The sequence below is a fragment of the Danio rerio genome, chromosome 2 (genome assembly GCF_052040795.2).
Source record: "Danio rerio strain M-AB ecotype USA chromosome 2, GRCz13ab, whole genome shotgun sequence".
Lineage (NCBI taxonomy): Eukaryota > Metazoa > Chordata > Actinopteri > Cypriniformes > Danionidae > Danio > Danio rerio.
This window is the reverse complement of record NC_141022.1, coordinates 30,095,339-30,108,135: the sequence shown is the minus strand read 5'-3', so window position 1 is coordinate 30,108,135 and position 12,797 is coordinate 30,095,339. Positions and strand designations below refer to the sequence as shown.

General features: G+C 36.6%; 1 protein-coding gene across 2 annotated transcripts in view; it reads right to left on the bottom strand.

Annotated features, from left to right (window-relative positions):
* efna2a (ephrin-A2a) overlaps positions 1-12,797 on the bottom strand; it is a 143,062-nt gene that overhangs the window by 5,692 nt on the left and 124,573 nt on the right. For both annotated transcript variants that reach the window (NM_131022.3, XM_087238776.1), the window contains 1 exon segment: positions 4,108-4,173. In NM_131022.3, coding sequence (NP_571097.2) covers positions 4,108-4,173 — 66 coding nt within the window.

The window sequence follows — 12,797 nt, the reverse complement described above, 5'->3', positions numbered from 1 at the left end:
TTTATGGAAACTGTGACTGTTTTGCTGGAATGATTCTTTGATATTTTGTTACACCATGAATGTTTCTGTCACTTTTGATCAGTTCAATGCACTCCTACACAAATCTCGCCTTTTGAACGGTTTTGCACGTTTTTGTCCATGTTGCAAATTCGAAATATTGGAAAAACAATATAACAAAACTGTCACATATGGGTAAATTTGCACAAAATAAAAAAGAATAGATAGATTTCCTATTCTCCTCCGAGTGAACTTAGTGTTTCTTTTTCAATGCACGTCCAAGAATGTCTCAACTTCATCTTTCCAGCCAGCATTTTAGCGTGTAATATACCAAGCTTCATGTGGATGGAAAACTGGCTAATAAAATTTGACATACAGAGGCAATGTTGTTGGCCATGTAACAAAGAAACCAGAATTGCAAATGTGAATAACAGCATCATGCACAATTCTAGCTTTCCTCTCCAGAGCCTGATAAAAAACACAGATTGTTATCCTGACATCTTGTTTTAGCAAGTTAACACTATGCTAAGCTACTAAGCTAAGATGTTAGGGTCTCCGAGGAGGGATAGGGTCTTACATAACAGTGACAGCTCACATGAACTGCCTCACAATGCAGTATAATTCACAATAATCTATAATGTAGATGGCTAGAAATTCATGTAATCAATGAATACAACAATGAGAATGTAAACAAAGCTCTGACAAGCTGAAATGTTATTTGATCTGTTTGTTTGTTTTGAAATGGGAAAACAAGAATGGCTGTGACTCTGAATCAACTTATGATGTCAATATCTGATTTAAATATGATGTGCATCTGCCAACAGTTAATCCCCAAATTAATTTAAAATCTGTGTAATATTTTTGCATTTTAAATAAAATTGGATCCATTCACTCACTCACTCACTCACTCACTCACTCACTCACTCACTCACTCACTCACTCACTCACTCACTCACTCACTCACTCACTCACTCACTCACTCACTCACACACACATCCTTTAGCTAAGTCAGCTCAGGGGTCAACACGGCAGAATGAATGACCGATTACTCTGGCATAGGGCTAGGCGATATGGCAAAAAAATGAATACGATAATTTTTTTCATATCAGTCGATATCAATAATTATCATGATAAATGTCAAATCTTTATATCTACCAATTTTAAAGGATTTTTATCATGCCAATCCCTTTGTGCAGCTGATTTAACACATTTTGTGAAATGTTTTAGCTGTCTGACAATATAAATAAAAAATATTAAAAGAACAATCTTAATAATTTTCAACAATCAAAGACATTACCCTACAAGTTATTGTATTTTATTGTTCAACATCAGAATTTTAAAAAATGCCTGCGCAGCGTTACGCATAGTGTATAAACATTATCAAACACTTAACATTATAAACATTATCAAACAAAACTGTCAATATCATTTTATTAAAAAAAAAATGTATATCGTGATAATAATATCGTTATCGAATTATCACCCAGCCCTACTCTGGCATACGTTTTATGCAGTAAATGTCGTTCCAGCCACATAAATTGGATCAAAATAATCATTATTTTATAAAGCAGTCATAATTTAATATTTTTCAACAAAAATCAGATTGTTACCAATCAGAAAACTTAATGATACATTTCGTTTGGAGTTTTAACATGATATTACTATGGTAATAATACAATTAGCTATATTTTAATGATAAAAAAAAAATCGAGAAATCCATTAACATATCAATTGACACATGAACCACAGCAAAACGTGTTTATTATATTTTATAATCATTTTATTAATATAGTATAATATATTATAATATTACATATAAAATTATAGTTATATATAATATATATTATAATGTATTAATTATTAATATATAATATATTTATAATTTTAGTTTAGCTATTCATTTAATTTTCATAATTGCATATCATTGTATTCATAAATTTTTCTCCTGCTCAGTCTCTATTTCAGAGGTCGCCACAGCGGAATGAACTGCCAAGTATTCTGGCATATTTTTTATGCAGTTGATGCCCTTTCATCTGCAACCCAGTACTGGGACACACCCATACACAATCATTTATACTGACACTCTTACACTACAGACAATTTAGTTTATTCAATTCACCTATAGCACGTCTTTGAATTGTGGGGAAAACTGGAGCACCCATAGGAAACCCAAAGCTTTGCTTTGTTGTTCCCTTCTTCCCTTTTTGTTTTTATTTGCTGTCTGCTATCCTTCTAAAATCTAGCTATTTCAATTGCCTTACAGAGTTTTCACGAGTGGACCAATGACAAGAGGACAGGGGTCATTTAAGTGCTCCAGTGACTACTTGCACCAGACTGGGGGGAATCCGTCATCTCTTGCCACTGCTCTTTGTTTTTGTGTGTGAATTGTGTGTATGACCTGTTCTCTGGTTCACTTCATTATGTTGAGTTGTTCATCTATTCAGAAGGTCCAAACTAAATTACAAAAGGGAAATGAATGTAAAGTATGTCACATGACCTATATCTTACAAACACATAGCTGATTCTCTGTTAATCCATTAGTTTAGAAGCCACCCTCAGTATGTTTTCTCCACCAAGCCTAGTTTTAGTGACGGAAGATGTTTCTTTAGTTATTTAGAGGTGGGGAGGGTTTAGTTAGCATGTTTAATTTGTTATTTTCTTTGACTTAACGCAGCTTAATTTCCTTCCATTTTTAAGGTTTGTTTCAATTAGCTTATTTGTTTCTTTTGCATTTGTTGATTTGTAAATATACTTTGGGTGATTTAAATATTCTTATTTTTCTTTCTTATCTTTATTTGTAAATAAAGCGAACCACTTTTTGCCAAGTGAATTTTCTGTGTCGATTTATTGCAGCTTACGTCTCAGGGGAATTTAAAAGATATTGGGTTGTCATAATTATGTCTAGCCCTATTGATCCTCCAAGACACACGGGGCGTAACAGTTGTAAAACAAATCTGAAAAAAAATGTGTATTTTGAGGGTGATTTGCAGCTTTGCAAGTGATCGGAAATCGGGCTCGATCACATGGTTTCAAACTCTATCGGAATCATATTTTACCTCCCGAAACTTGAATATATGTATATTTACAGTTGAAGTCAGAATTATTAGCCCCCTATTTATTTTTTCCTCATTTTCTTATTAATGGAAAGAAGATTTTTTCAAAACATTTGTAAACATATAAGTTTTAATAAATCATTTCTAATAACTGATTTATTTTATCTGATCTTTATGACAACAACATTGCCAAAGCAAACTGTGAGATCTGTAAATTTTGAATTGCCTTCACAGTATTTTAAATTGACGTGCTATATATTTGATTGTTTCTTATATTTACTGTTGCACTAACGTCCAAAAGTAATTGACTGTTCAAGCTACCTCCCAGAAATGCTTTGTTTGTTAACTGAGTTTTTCAATGTTAAAATAAAAAAATAAGGATCATCCTGCATGTTTCTTCACTCCTCTTTATTCTTTTTTTTATGTATTAATGATGTTATCAGATCAAGTTCGGTATTGGTAATTACTCAAAATCAAATGACTCAGACTCGAAAGCAAAAAACCCTGATCGGGACTCTTTTACTTTTTACTTGATCTCACGTCAAGTCAAATCTGCATGTCTGGAAAATATAAAAATGTAACAAATTTAACATAATTTACTTTAGAAATTATTGAAGCCAAACTGCATTTGTGACCATTGGCTTCCATCAAATGTAATTTTTAAAAATATCTACATGGTCGCAGCAAAAAAGAGAAAATCAATCCTCGAATGTCATAAGAATGAGTAAATGATGTCTGAATTTCAGCAGAACAACTGCTTTAATATTAAATTTCCATGAGTATTGAAGCTAAATTCTTTGCAAATAACCCACAATAGTTTTCCTCGCTCTCATTAGACCTGGGCTGCTGTTATAATGGACACAGCCTGCATTTGAACACATTCTCACAGCTTGAAAATAAATATGACATCTCATTAACAAAATGTTCATGGAAAAATGTGTCAAACGCTGCTTATTTGCATTCTTATTATGTCCAACAGAAGTCTGGCATGCAGACAGGAGATGTTGTTCGTTTTTATGGCACCAACAGGGCGAAAAACAGTATAAACATGACTTACTTGTAGGCTTCACGTACACCTTCAACTTTAAACATGGTTTGCCAGCGTGGTTGGGATGAGGAGAGGCTGTTGAGAAAGAAGAGAAATAATGAGGAGGATCACTCAACATCCAATGAATCAATGTGTTTAAGATTCTGTCAATGATGTGGAGTGACACTCTCAGGCCTGACCCCTCCACAAGCAAAACAAGAACAAAGCCTGAGATTTTCTTCACGCCGAGGAAATGGCTGTGACCTTCAGCAGTTTGGTGTCGTCACATACAATGGCCTGCTACACAGAGTGCGTCCCACAGCAAATTAGCCCACACAGCACCCAGTGACCTGAGAGCCAGCAGTCCAGCATTAGAAGAGCTCCACCAAAGTATCAGCACCAGCGTTCATCTCTCTTCTTCAGACGCAAGCCTTCTGACAGATCACTTGAGTTGTCTGTTCTCCACTCACACAACAAATCAACTGCTCATTTCCTTATATGGGTTTGGTGAGGAGTGAAATCATTTATTTGAACTTGGTCATGGTCAAATATCCATTTCCTCCTTTGGATTAGTCCCCTTATTCATCAGGGGTCACCACAGTGGAATGAACTGCCAACTTATCCAGCATATGTTTTACGCAGCAGATGCCCTTCCAGCCACAACCCAGAACTGGGAAACATTAAAACACACATGCTCAAGATGTAGTTCAATAGAAATTGGTCTTCCCCCCCCCCCCCCCCCCCCGCTTGTCTCTAACTTTGCTAATTATTTTCTTGTATTATCTGCTTTGCACAATACAGTGTATCCTTTAAATGAGTACTTCAAGGCCAAAATGGGATAACATTTTTTAAATAAATGCACCTTAGTAAAAATCATTACTGGTGTCCATCTTGAGACGAACCAAAGTTTTATTTTAGTAATGAAAAATAAAGTTATAAGACAAAAAATACTGTTAAAAAACAGTCAGCTTAGGCAGCGTCAGGACGTAGACGCACTGTTTTTTTTAACATGTCAGTGTTTACGAATAGATTACATCAAAAAGAACACGAGTAATCTTGACAAACTATACCTCAGTCTTAAGCTGCAACCCTCAAGTAGCCATTGTAGCAGTTGTTTTTCAATGCGAAGCTTATAAAGAATGTATTTGCTAAATTTGTATAGAACACGCTTATTAGATATGGAGTGAACATTATTGTAATAGCAAGATACACAAGCATCCAATGCTGTACATCACGGTTAATTTTCAAAGGTAAGAATACTCAGAACAACATCCCATTAAACACATTTAGTCCAACGACAATAGTTTAGAATTATGAATGGTTATTTGTTTGTTTATATCACCGTTTCTGCTTTTTTAAAGCGGTTTGTACAAGAGGTTATGTAAGCTAAACAAACACTAAACTTGGTTGAAAATGGATTAAAACTCTGCTAAACTAGAATTACTTACTCCCAGTAAGTAATACATTATATTGAAGTTGATAATTAGCCTCACCATGTTGGTGTTTCGTCAAATCAAATTTTTATGAGGTGTGTCGTTAGCCCAACCCTCAACCCCCAACCTGGACAATTTAGCTAATTACCCAATTCACCTACACTGCATGTCTTTGGACTTGTGGGGGAAACCGGGGCACCCAGAGGAAACCCATGCTAATATGGGGAGAACATGCAAACTCCACACAGAAATGCCACTGACCCAGCTAGGCCTCCAACCTGCAACCTTTTCGCTGTGAGGCGATTGTGCTACCCACTAAAGTGCCTTTATTAATCTGGGGTCGCCACAGTGGAATGAACCGCAAACTTATCCAGCATATGAAATGCCAACTGACCAAGCCGGAACTCGAACGAGCGACTTTGTTGCTGTGAAGCGACAGTGCTAACCACTGCGTCACCATGCTGCCAAACTACTAAATTACTAAAACGAAATATATAAAATTAAACAGAAATGTGTTGACAAAACTAAAAACAAAACTAACAAATCCATTAAAGAAATTAACTAATAGATAATAGACAGCGCCTAAAAATAGCCCCAGTTAAATATATTACCTATAACTGGATAACATTATCGTGTAATGTCATTGCGCCTACTGAAGCCATGGTATGCCAGTAAAGTCTGGTCTGAGCCTTTCCTGGAGAAACATTAATCTGTAGTGATCGCTGATTGGCTCCTGTACTAGTAGGCAAGGTTTCATTCGCCATATTGACCATTAAACTTTTCCCATTCAAAACTAAGTGACGTGTCTTGTGTATTCTATAGTTTTGGACTATAGTGTGCTCCAGTTTTATATTTAATAAATAATTATTATCACATGTTTGGCTTCCTAAAATAAGAATGTAACAACAAGTGCACCCGATCAACTTGCAATTAATTTTAAAATGTACATAACTTCTTACTTAGACTTCAGCGTATCTGGCCTTAATGCTTGGCGATGTTTCCCTATGGAATCTAACACTGTAAATATCTCAGAATCCTATCATAGAAGTAAAAGCTTCAAGCACAGTTAAACTAATGCTAGAAGTTTTCACAATTCCCCAAATCCCTTAGAACCCCCCCAAAAGCTCAACCCTAGTCTAGAGTTTGTCGCGTTCAACCTGAACGACCCCCCTCCTCCTCCTCCATCTCCCTGCGCCCCATCGCCCATCCCAGGTCATTGTGTATTCTTGTGGCGCGTCCAGCACACCGGATCCTAGGTTCATTGGAGAGCACCCAAGCTCAACCGCCGGCAGCTGTGTAGAAGACGCCTGTCAAGATGTCATCACAGCCGATCAATACAGGCGGAGAGATGGAAGTCCGGGGGTTAAATCTGACCAGGCCTGATGGACGTGTTCTTTTACCAGCAGACAATCGAGATCAGCCCCCACTTCCCCATGATAACCTCTCAGATCCATCTCTCATCGCTGACCCCACCGACCCTGCCGAAAAGCATCAATCCCCGAGGGACCGTGACGCCCAGTATCCAAACAATCCTCTCAGGGAGTGTCCTGAATGGAGGAGCCGGGGCCTTTTCCAGCCGTCCTGAAACAAAGGCCTTCACAATGTCTGGGAAGCGCGAGGCAGATGCATTAAAAATCAGTTTGGGGGGATCGGGGCAGAAACGCAGAGTTGAAGGGTATCTTTGAACTTTTTTTTTCGCCTGCTCTTTGTGGCATCGCACTCTCTCTCTTTCTCTTGTGCGTGGAGAAAACACTGCGGCGTGGATGATAAGCAGCGTTACGCCCTGCTGCTTTTGGGGGGATGTTGACTCAGAACGACGCCCCCTTTCAGTCTGAGCTGTCAATCAGAGAATAATCAGCAGTCAAATGAAAAGCATGTAGGATCTGTTGGGAGAGACGAAGACCCGTCCGGACACAAAGCCGGTGCGAGCTCAAAGTCACCGGGGTCTTTCTCTGTACTGTACACAGGTGGCTCCACATCTGTCCGCGCCACTGCCTCCCATGTCAGGAATTGTAATTACCATATAAATTATTGATTTGCTTGTGCCGCTCCCTGTTTTCTCTCCCGGCATCTTCCTGATGCAAGTCTTTCATGTTATCTTATTAAAACAGCTAGGCAGCTGAAGTGGGGAAATTAAGACATTTATTGTGTTTAATGTCTACTTTTAATTTGGCTAAACCACACCAAACTGTCTTCTCTGAAGGACAGTGAAACAAGGGATTGAAGGACAAGTTTGCCGTCTGAACCAAACAGTTTAAAGCTTTGTGAGGTTAATGGGAATGAGCTGTTGGGTGTTTCTCATTTAGGAAACGCTAAAAGCTTTAGAGATTAAAGCATCTCTATTTCTCCATTTGTGTTTTTTTCTGTCTTTTGAAACCCAAAATGAGAATATTTCGCTCAGTTAAACACGGTTGAGCATTTTAAAAATGTACTGCATCTGATATCTACGGCTTGTATGAACCCAGCAGGCACACAACATCATAATATTAGGTTAGATTTAGATCATGACGTCAGGTGAACTAAATTTAATGTCTTGCCAGCGTCTAAGGACAACGTTGTTTTAACATTTAATAACGACGTCAAATTCCATTAATATTTGGTTGATTTTAGGTTGTGTTGAAATGTGACCAAAATCCAACATCTGATAGATGTCATGGTGGTAATGTCCACACAACGTCATGGTGTAACATGATGAGACGTTTATATTTTATTGACTTTACGTTGATTTTATGTTGGACATTGACGTCGGCCTGACGTTGGGTTCTGATGTCAACCAGATTTTCATTTCCAAACAAAATCTAACATTCCCACAACGTTGTTGTACATTGGGGTAAAACATCAATATGATGTCATGTTGACGTCCTGTGCCTGCAGGGAAGTTCTAATATTTATATTACTTACTAATACAACAGCAGCTTTTTCCGTTACCTCATGCTTTATGTACGTTACTGTATGCTCACAATCTACTATTTTGTTATCTCTTAAGTAAATTATGAATTTTTTATGACATGTTTTACGAATTTGTTTCCACTTTCAGGTAAATTGCCCGCATAATGTACCTTCCCAGCAAACAATTTTGTGTTTAATAGACATCTAAACGTAGACAGCTTGGCTAGAACTAGGCTAAACTTGGGCTGTCAGTGAAAATCTAATAGACATCTAGGAATAGGCTAACACTTAACTCGTTATCAAATAGACAGATTAGACAGACTTTATATGTGTAGTCACTCATGTTTCACTCTGTTTATTTGATGACTAGTCTAATTTTGGCCTATTTTTAGACATCTATTAGATTTTCACTGACAGCCCAAATGTAGCATTGTTTTAGCCAAGACGACTATGTTTAGACGTCTATTAGAAATCTTTAAAAACAACAAAAAAAGCTTGCTGGGTTGCTAATTCACTTTAAGTTTTTATGACCCTAGATCACAAAACCTTATGTTGCTTACTTGTGGCAATGGCCAAAAATACATTGCATGGATAAATTTTTTTTATTTTTTATTTTTATTGAAACTTATATTTGACTTATGACTCTTGTGGTTTCGTGGTATTGGTACTAAGACTAAAGTGTTTACTTTATAAGGAGTACTGTTCTGCTTTATTCTCCATATATAAGCCAATGAACATGAAAAGTACAAAAAAAATTATAAATAAGTAACCTTAACTTAAATTGTTACATGGTTCTGTGGGATACTTGATTTTGATTGGTCAGATTTTGATTGGTTCCACGGTATGTTAGTCCAAAATAACTGTGGAAACTATATCAGAAGCTCATGTAGTTGTATCAATTCATTCTGACCATCAGTGAATACATTTACATCCATATTCATATGCTTGTCCAATGCTTTCTCACACCAATTTGTAACTTTTTGATTTAGTCACTAAATCGTTTGTATTCGTCCAATCTCTTTTCCACATTTTAGGATGATTTGCTCATCTCCCAATGATGGTTGGGTTTAGGGGTGAGGTTTGATGCCACGCTTCCTTTTAAAAATCCTACATTTTCACGCAACTAAACTTGTACTATGAATCTGTAAGAATTTGTCAATAAACTGACAAAGTGTAAATTATTTATGTTTTCTCATGAGATCAGGCTGGCTTGTCAGTCATGCCACTGTTTTTGACTGTTAGGCACCGTCTTGTGACTGAATAATACGTAAGTTAAGCCTGGTTTATACTTCTGCGTCAAGTGACCGGCGTAACCCACGGCGCATGCAATGCGTGTAGCTATGCATTTATACTTCTGCGCGTTCTGTGGGTCTGCATTAACACTTCCGAAACACTAGTTGGCAGTGTGGTGTAAATGTTCCTCTGTGTCGAGTTTCTTCGGTGCTGTTTTGCTTTTCCTGAACACTTCCGGGATGTACAAGTGGCTCAAACTCGCACATTTTGAGGCAGGAACCGGCGGACGTGCAACAACTTTAACTATGAGGTAAACACAAAACAAAACTTTCCATCCGGAGCTCCTTCACGGGACTCTACACTTGTAAACAATCGCTCCATCAGGCTCGCACCATTCACGCGGCTCTCGGTCCCGCCCAGACTCGTCAGCGCTACCAAGCCGACCAATCACAGAGCATGCGCTACGCGTCGTTGCGACGTGTAATTACATTTTTTGAGAGGTGCACGTCAGAGACGCCGATGGCCACGGCGAAGGGCTATGCGTCAGCGCCGTAGCATACGCCGGCGTTTGACGCAGAAGTATAAATCAGCCTTTTGTGTGTGCTCCATTCAGCCATTTTCATTTCTGTCAGCTTTGACTTTATTTAAAGAGTTCATAAACTATTACGGCTCAGAATAACATTTTGTGACAAGTAGCCATGTAATAAGTAGAATAAAATAAATGTAGGCAGTTATTTGTCACAAAATAAAGCCCTTCTGACTTACACAACAATATTGATGAGCTTTATTCTGTGATAGAAACCAGCTAGATGTACTTGATCCCTTAAAACACTTTTGTTTAGTACTTAAGGAATCAGTAAAAAATGCACTTTAAAAAAGTAAACAAATTAGTAAATCATCATCAGTGTGTCTTAAAGCAAGTTAAGAATTAGTACATTTTGTGCACAGTTTACCTAAAACAAGATAATGAATTAGTAAATATTGCACAGTTTACTTAAAACAAGAAAACAAATAAGTAAATCTTGCACACAGTTTACTTAAAAAAGCTAATGAATTTGTATATATTGTGCACAATGTTCTTTTATAATTAAGTAGTGAATTGGTAAATCAGGCATGTGGTGAACCTAAACAATGTAACAAATTTGTAAATTGTGCATATGAAGGTAATAAATTACTAAATTGTGTTCACAACGTACTAATAATCAGCAAAACAAATGAGTTATACGTTTTTAATAAGGTCAAATTTGTCGACTGTGCAAAAACTATGCAGACTTTTAGCTTAAATGTCCTGTAATTCTGTTGCGTTTGTCAGAGGAAATTCAAATGAGAGAACAAAAATAGAATAACAAATAGTTCGAAACTTGAGCTGAAACTGTGTGTAAAGCACTCATTTTTCAGAGGTCTATGCGCGGATGAGGTTTCAGAGTGAGAAAGAGTCTCTTTAGCTTCCCTGGAGCTCATTGTGTTCTCAGAGGTCCCGAACAGTGCTGAATGTGAGGAGTCACTGAAGGTCTCCGTGATTGGCGGATTGACCCTGTCACTGAGATAAAGCCTGTTTGTCATGTTCACAACAGGCCTGCATATACACACCAATAGCTTTTACTGGTGGAAAGCAGCTAATTACCAAGTTAACAAATCACGTTCAATCAAAATCAATTTAACATGACATACAGTTATCAATCTGATTGATTTAATTAAAGATGCACCTCTGTGTCTTTGACAATAATTAAATCTGTTTACTGAGCTTGAGATCCATGAAGGAGACTAAATTAAAAGTTGATGCAGACAATAATTATTACAAAAATAATACTGTTATGTTACATTTAAAGCATTGTTGTATATGCCTTAAACTTCAAACTGTGTAAACGTAAACAGAAATGGAGCTTGAATTTACTTTGGACTAAAACAACAACAACTGAGCAGTGGTTCTTAACCCGAGGGCCTCAGCAAACCTCCAAGGGTCCTCGGGATGACTAAATTATTCAACATAAGACAAACAGGCACTAAAATGAGCTGAAACTAGAAATTAAGATATTTTATATTCTGATCCATCTCCTTTTTATGCAAGTGAAGTATTATCATCATCAGCTATTATTAAACAGGCTTTCAAATCAACTAATAGAATGTAAACTAATAACAGCTCGTTGCTGCTTTCTACAAAAATGAAATTTTGGTAACTGTCAAATCAACATAGAATTTTGGATAGCTTTCTCTGTATTTAACATGAACTTGTCCAGGGGCTATGGATGAAAATGTAACATTTTTGGCTAAATCTGCCCCATTTTCCTTTTTTTGTACATTGAGTGTGTATTGTCCCTGATTAAATAAGCAAATACATGAACAGTGTACAATGTACATGCATATATATGTATATATATTATATATATATATACACATACACACACACACACATATATATATATATATATATATATATATATATATATATATATATATATATATATATATATACACACACATTTTATAACGATAATATTTTAAACTAAATAAACCACAAAAACTAAACAAAAATTAAACAAAAACATAAAAAAGGAAAGTTATTTCAAAATAGTTGAATTAAAACAGTATATCGATAATAAAACTGAGTTTTAAAACTTATTTTTTTTCATTTTCATTATTATTTTTTTTATTTTAACAATAGGATGTTTTTTTTTATTATAAAGGAATATAAACATTATATCATCATTTACTCAGCCTTCACTTGATCAAAATCTACGGTATCTACAGTGAACATTCAAATTCCAAAACATTTTCAAAAATCAAAAATCCTTATGCTTAATCCTTATCCAGTAAATCTACTGGAAAGAGCGAGAATTTCCAAAGAACATTCAGCTCTTAAAATATTTGTAATTAAATATATTGCTGTTTCACGTATACTTTGTGTTTGTTTTCAGTTTTTGCTTTCTCTTCTCTTGCCCATTGTGTTGTGGCGAATAAAATGTTCTCCCATTTTCTCAAAGTGCCACTAGGAGGCGCTGCTTTGTTCTGCCCTCCCTCGAGCTTCCAAAACCTTATTTCCGGGGTCGGGAGGAAGCGGAAGGGCAGGTACACAATAGGAGACCATAAAAGGGGGTGTTGAGGGTTGCTCCGGGTGGCTGTTGTTGTTGTTGTGGTTGCTGCTGTTGGAGTTGCTGTTTTCTTTGC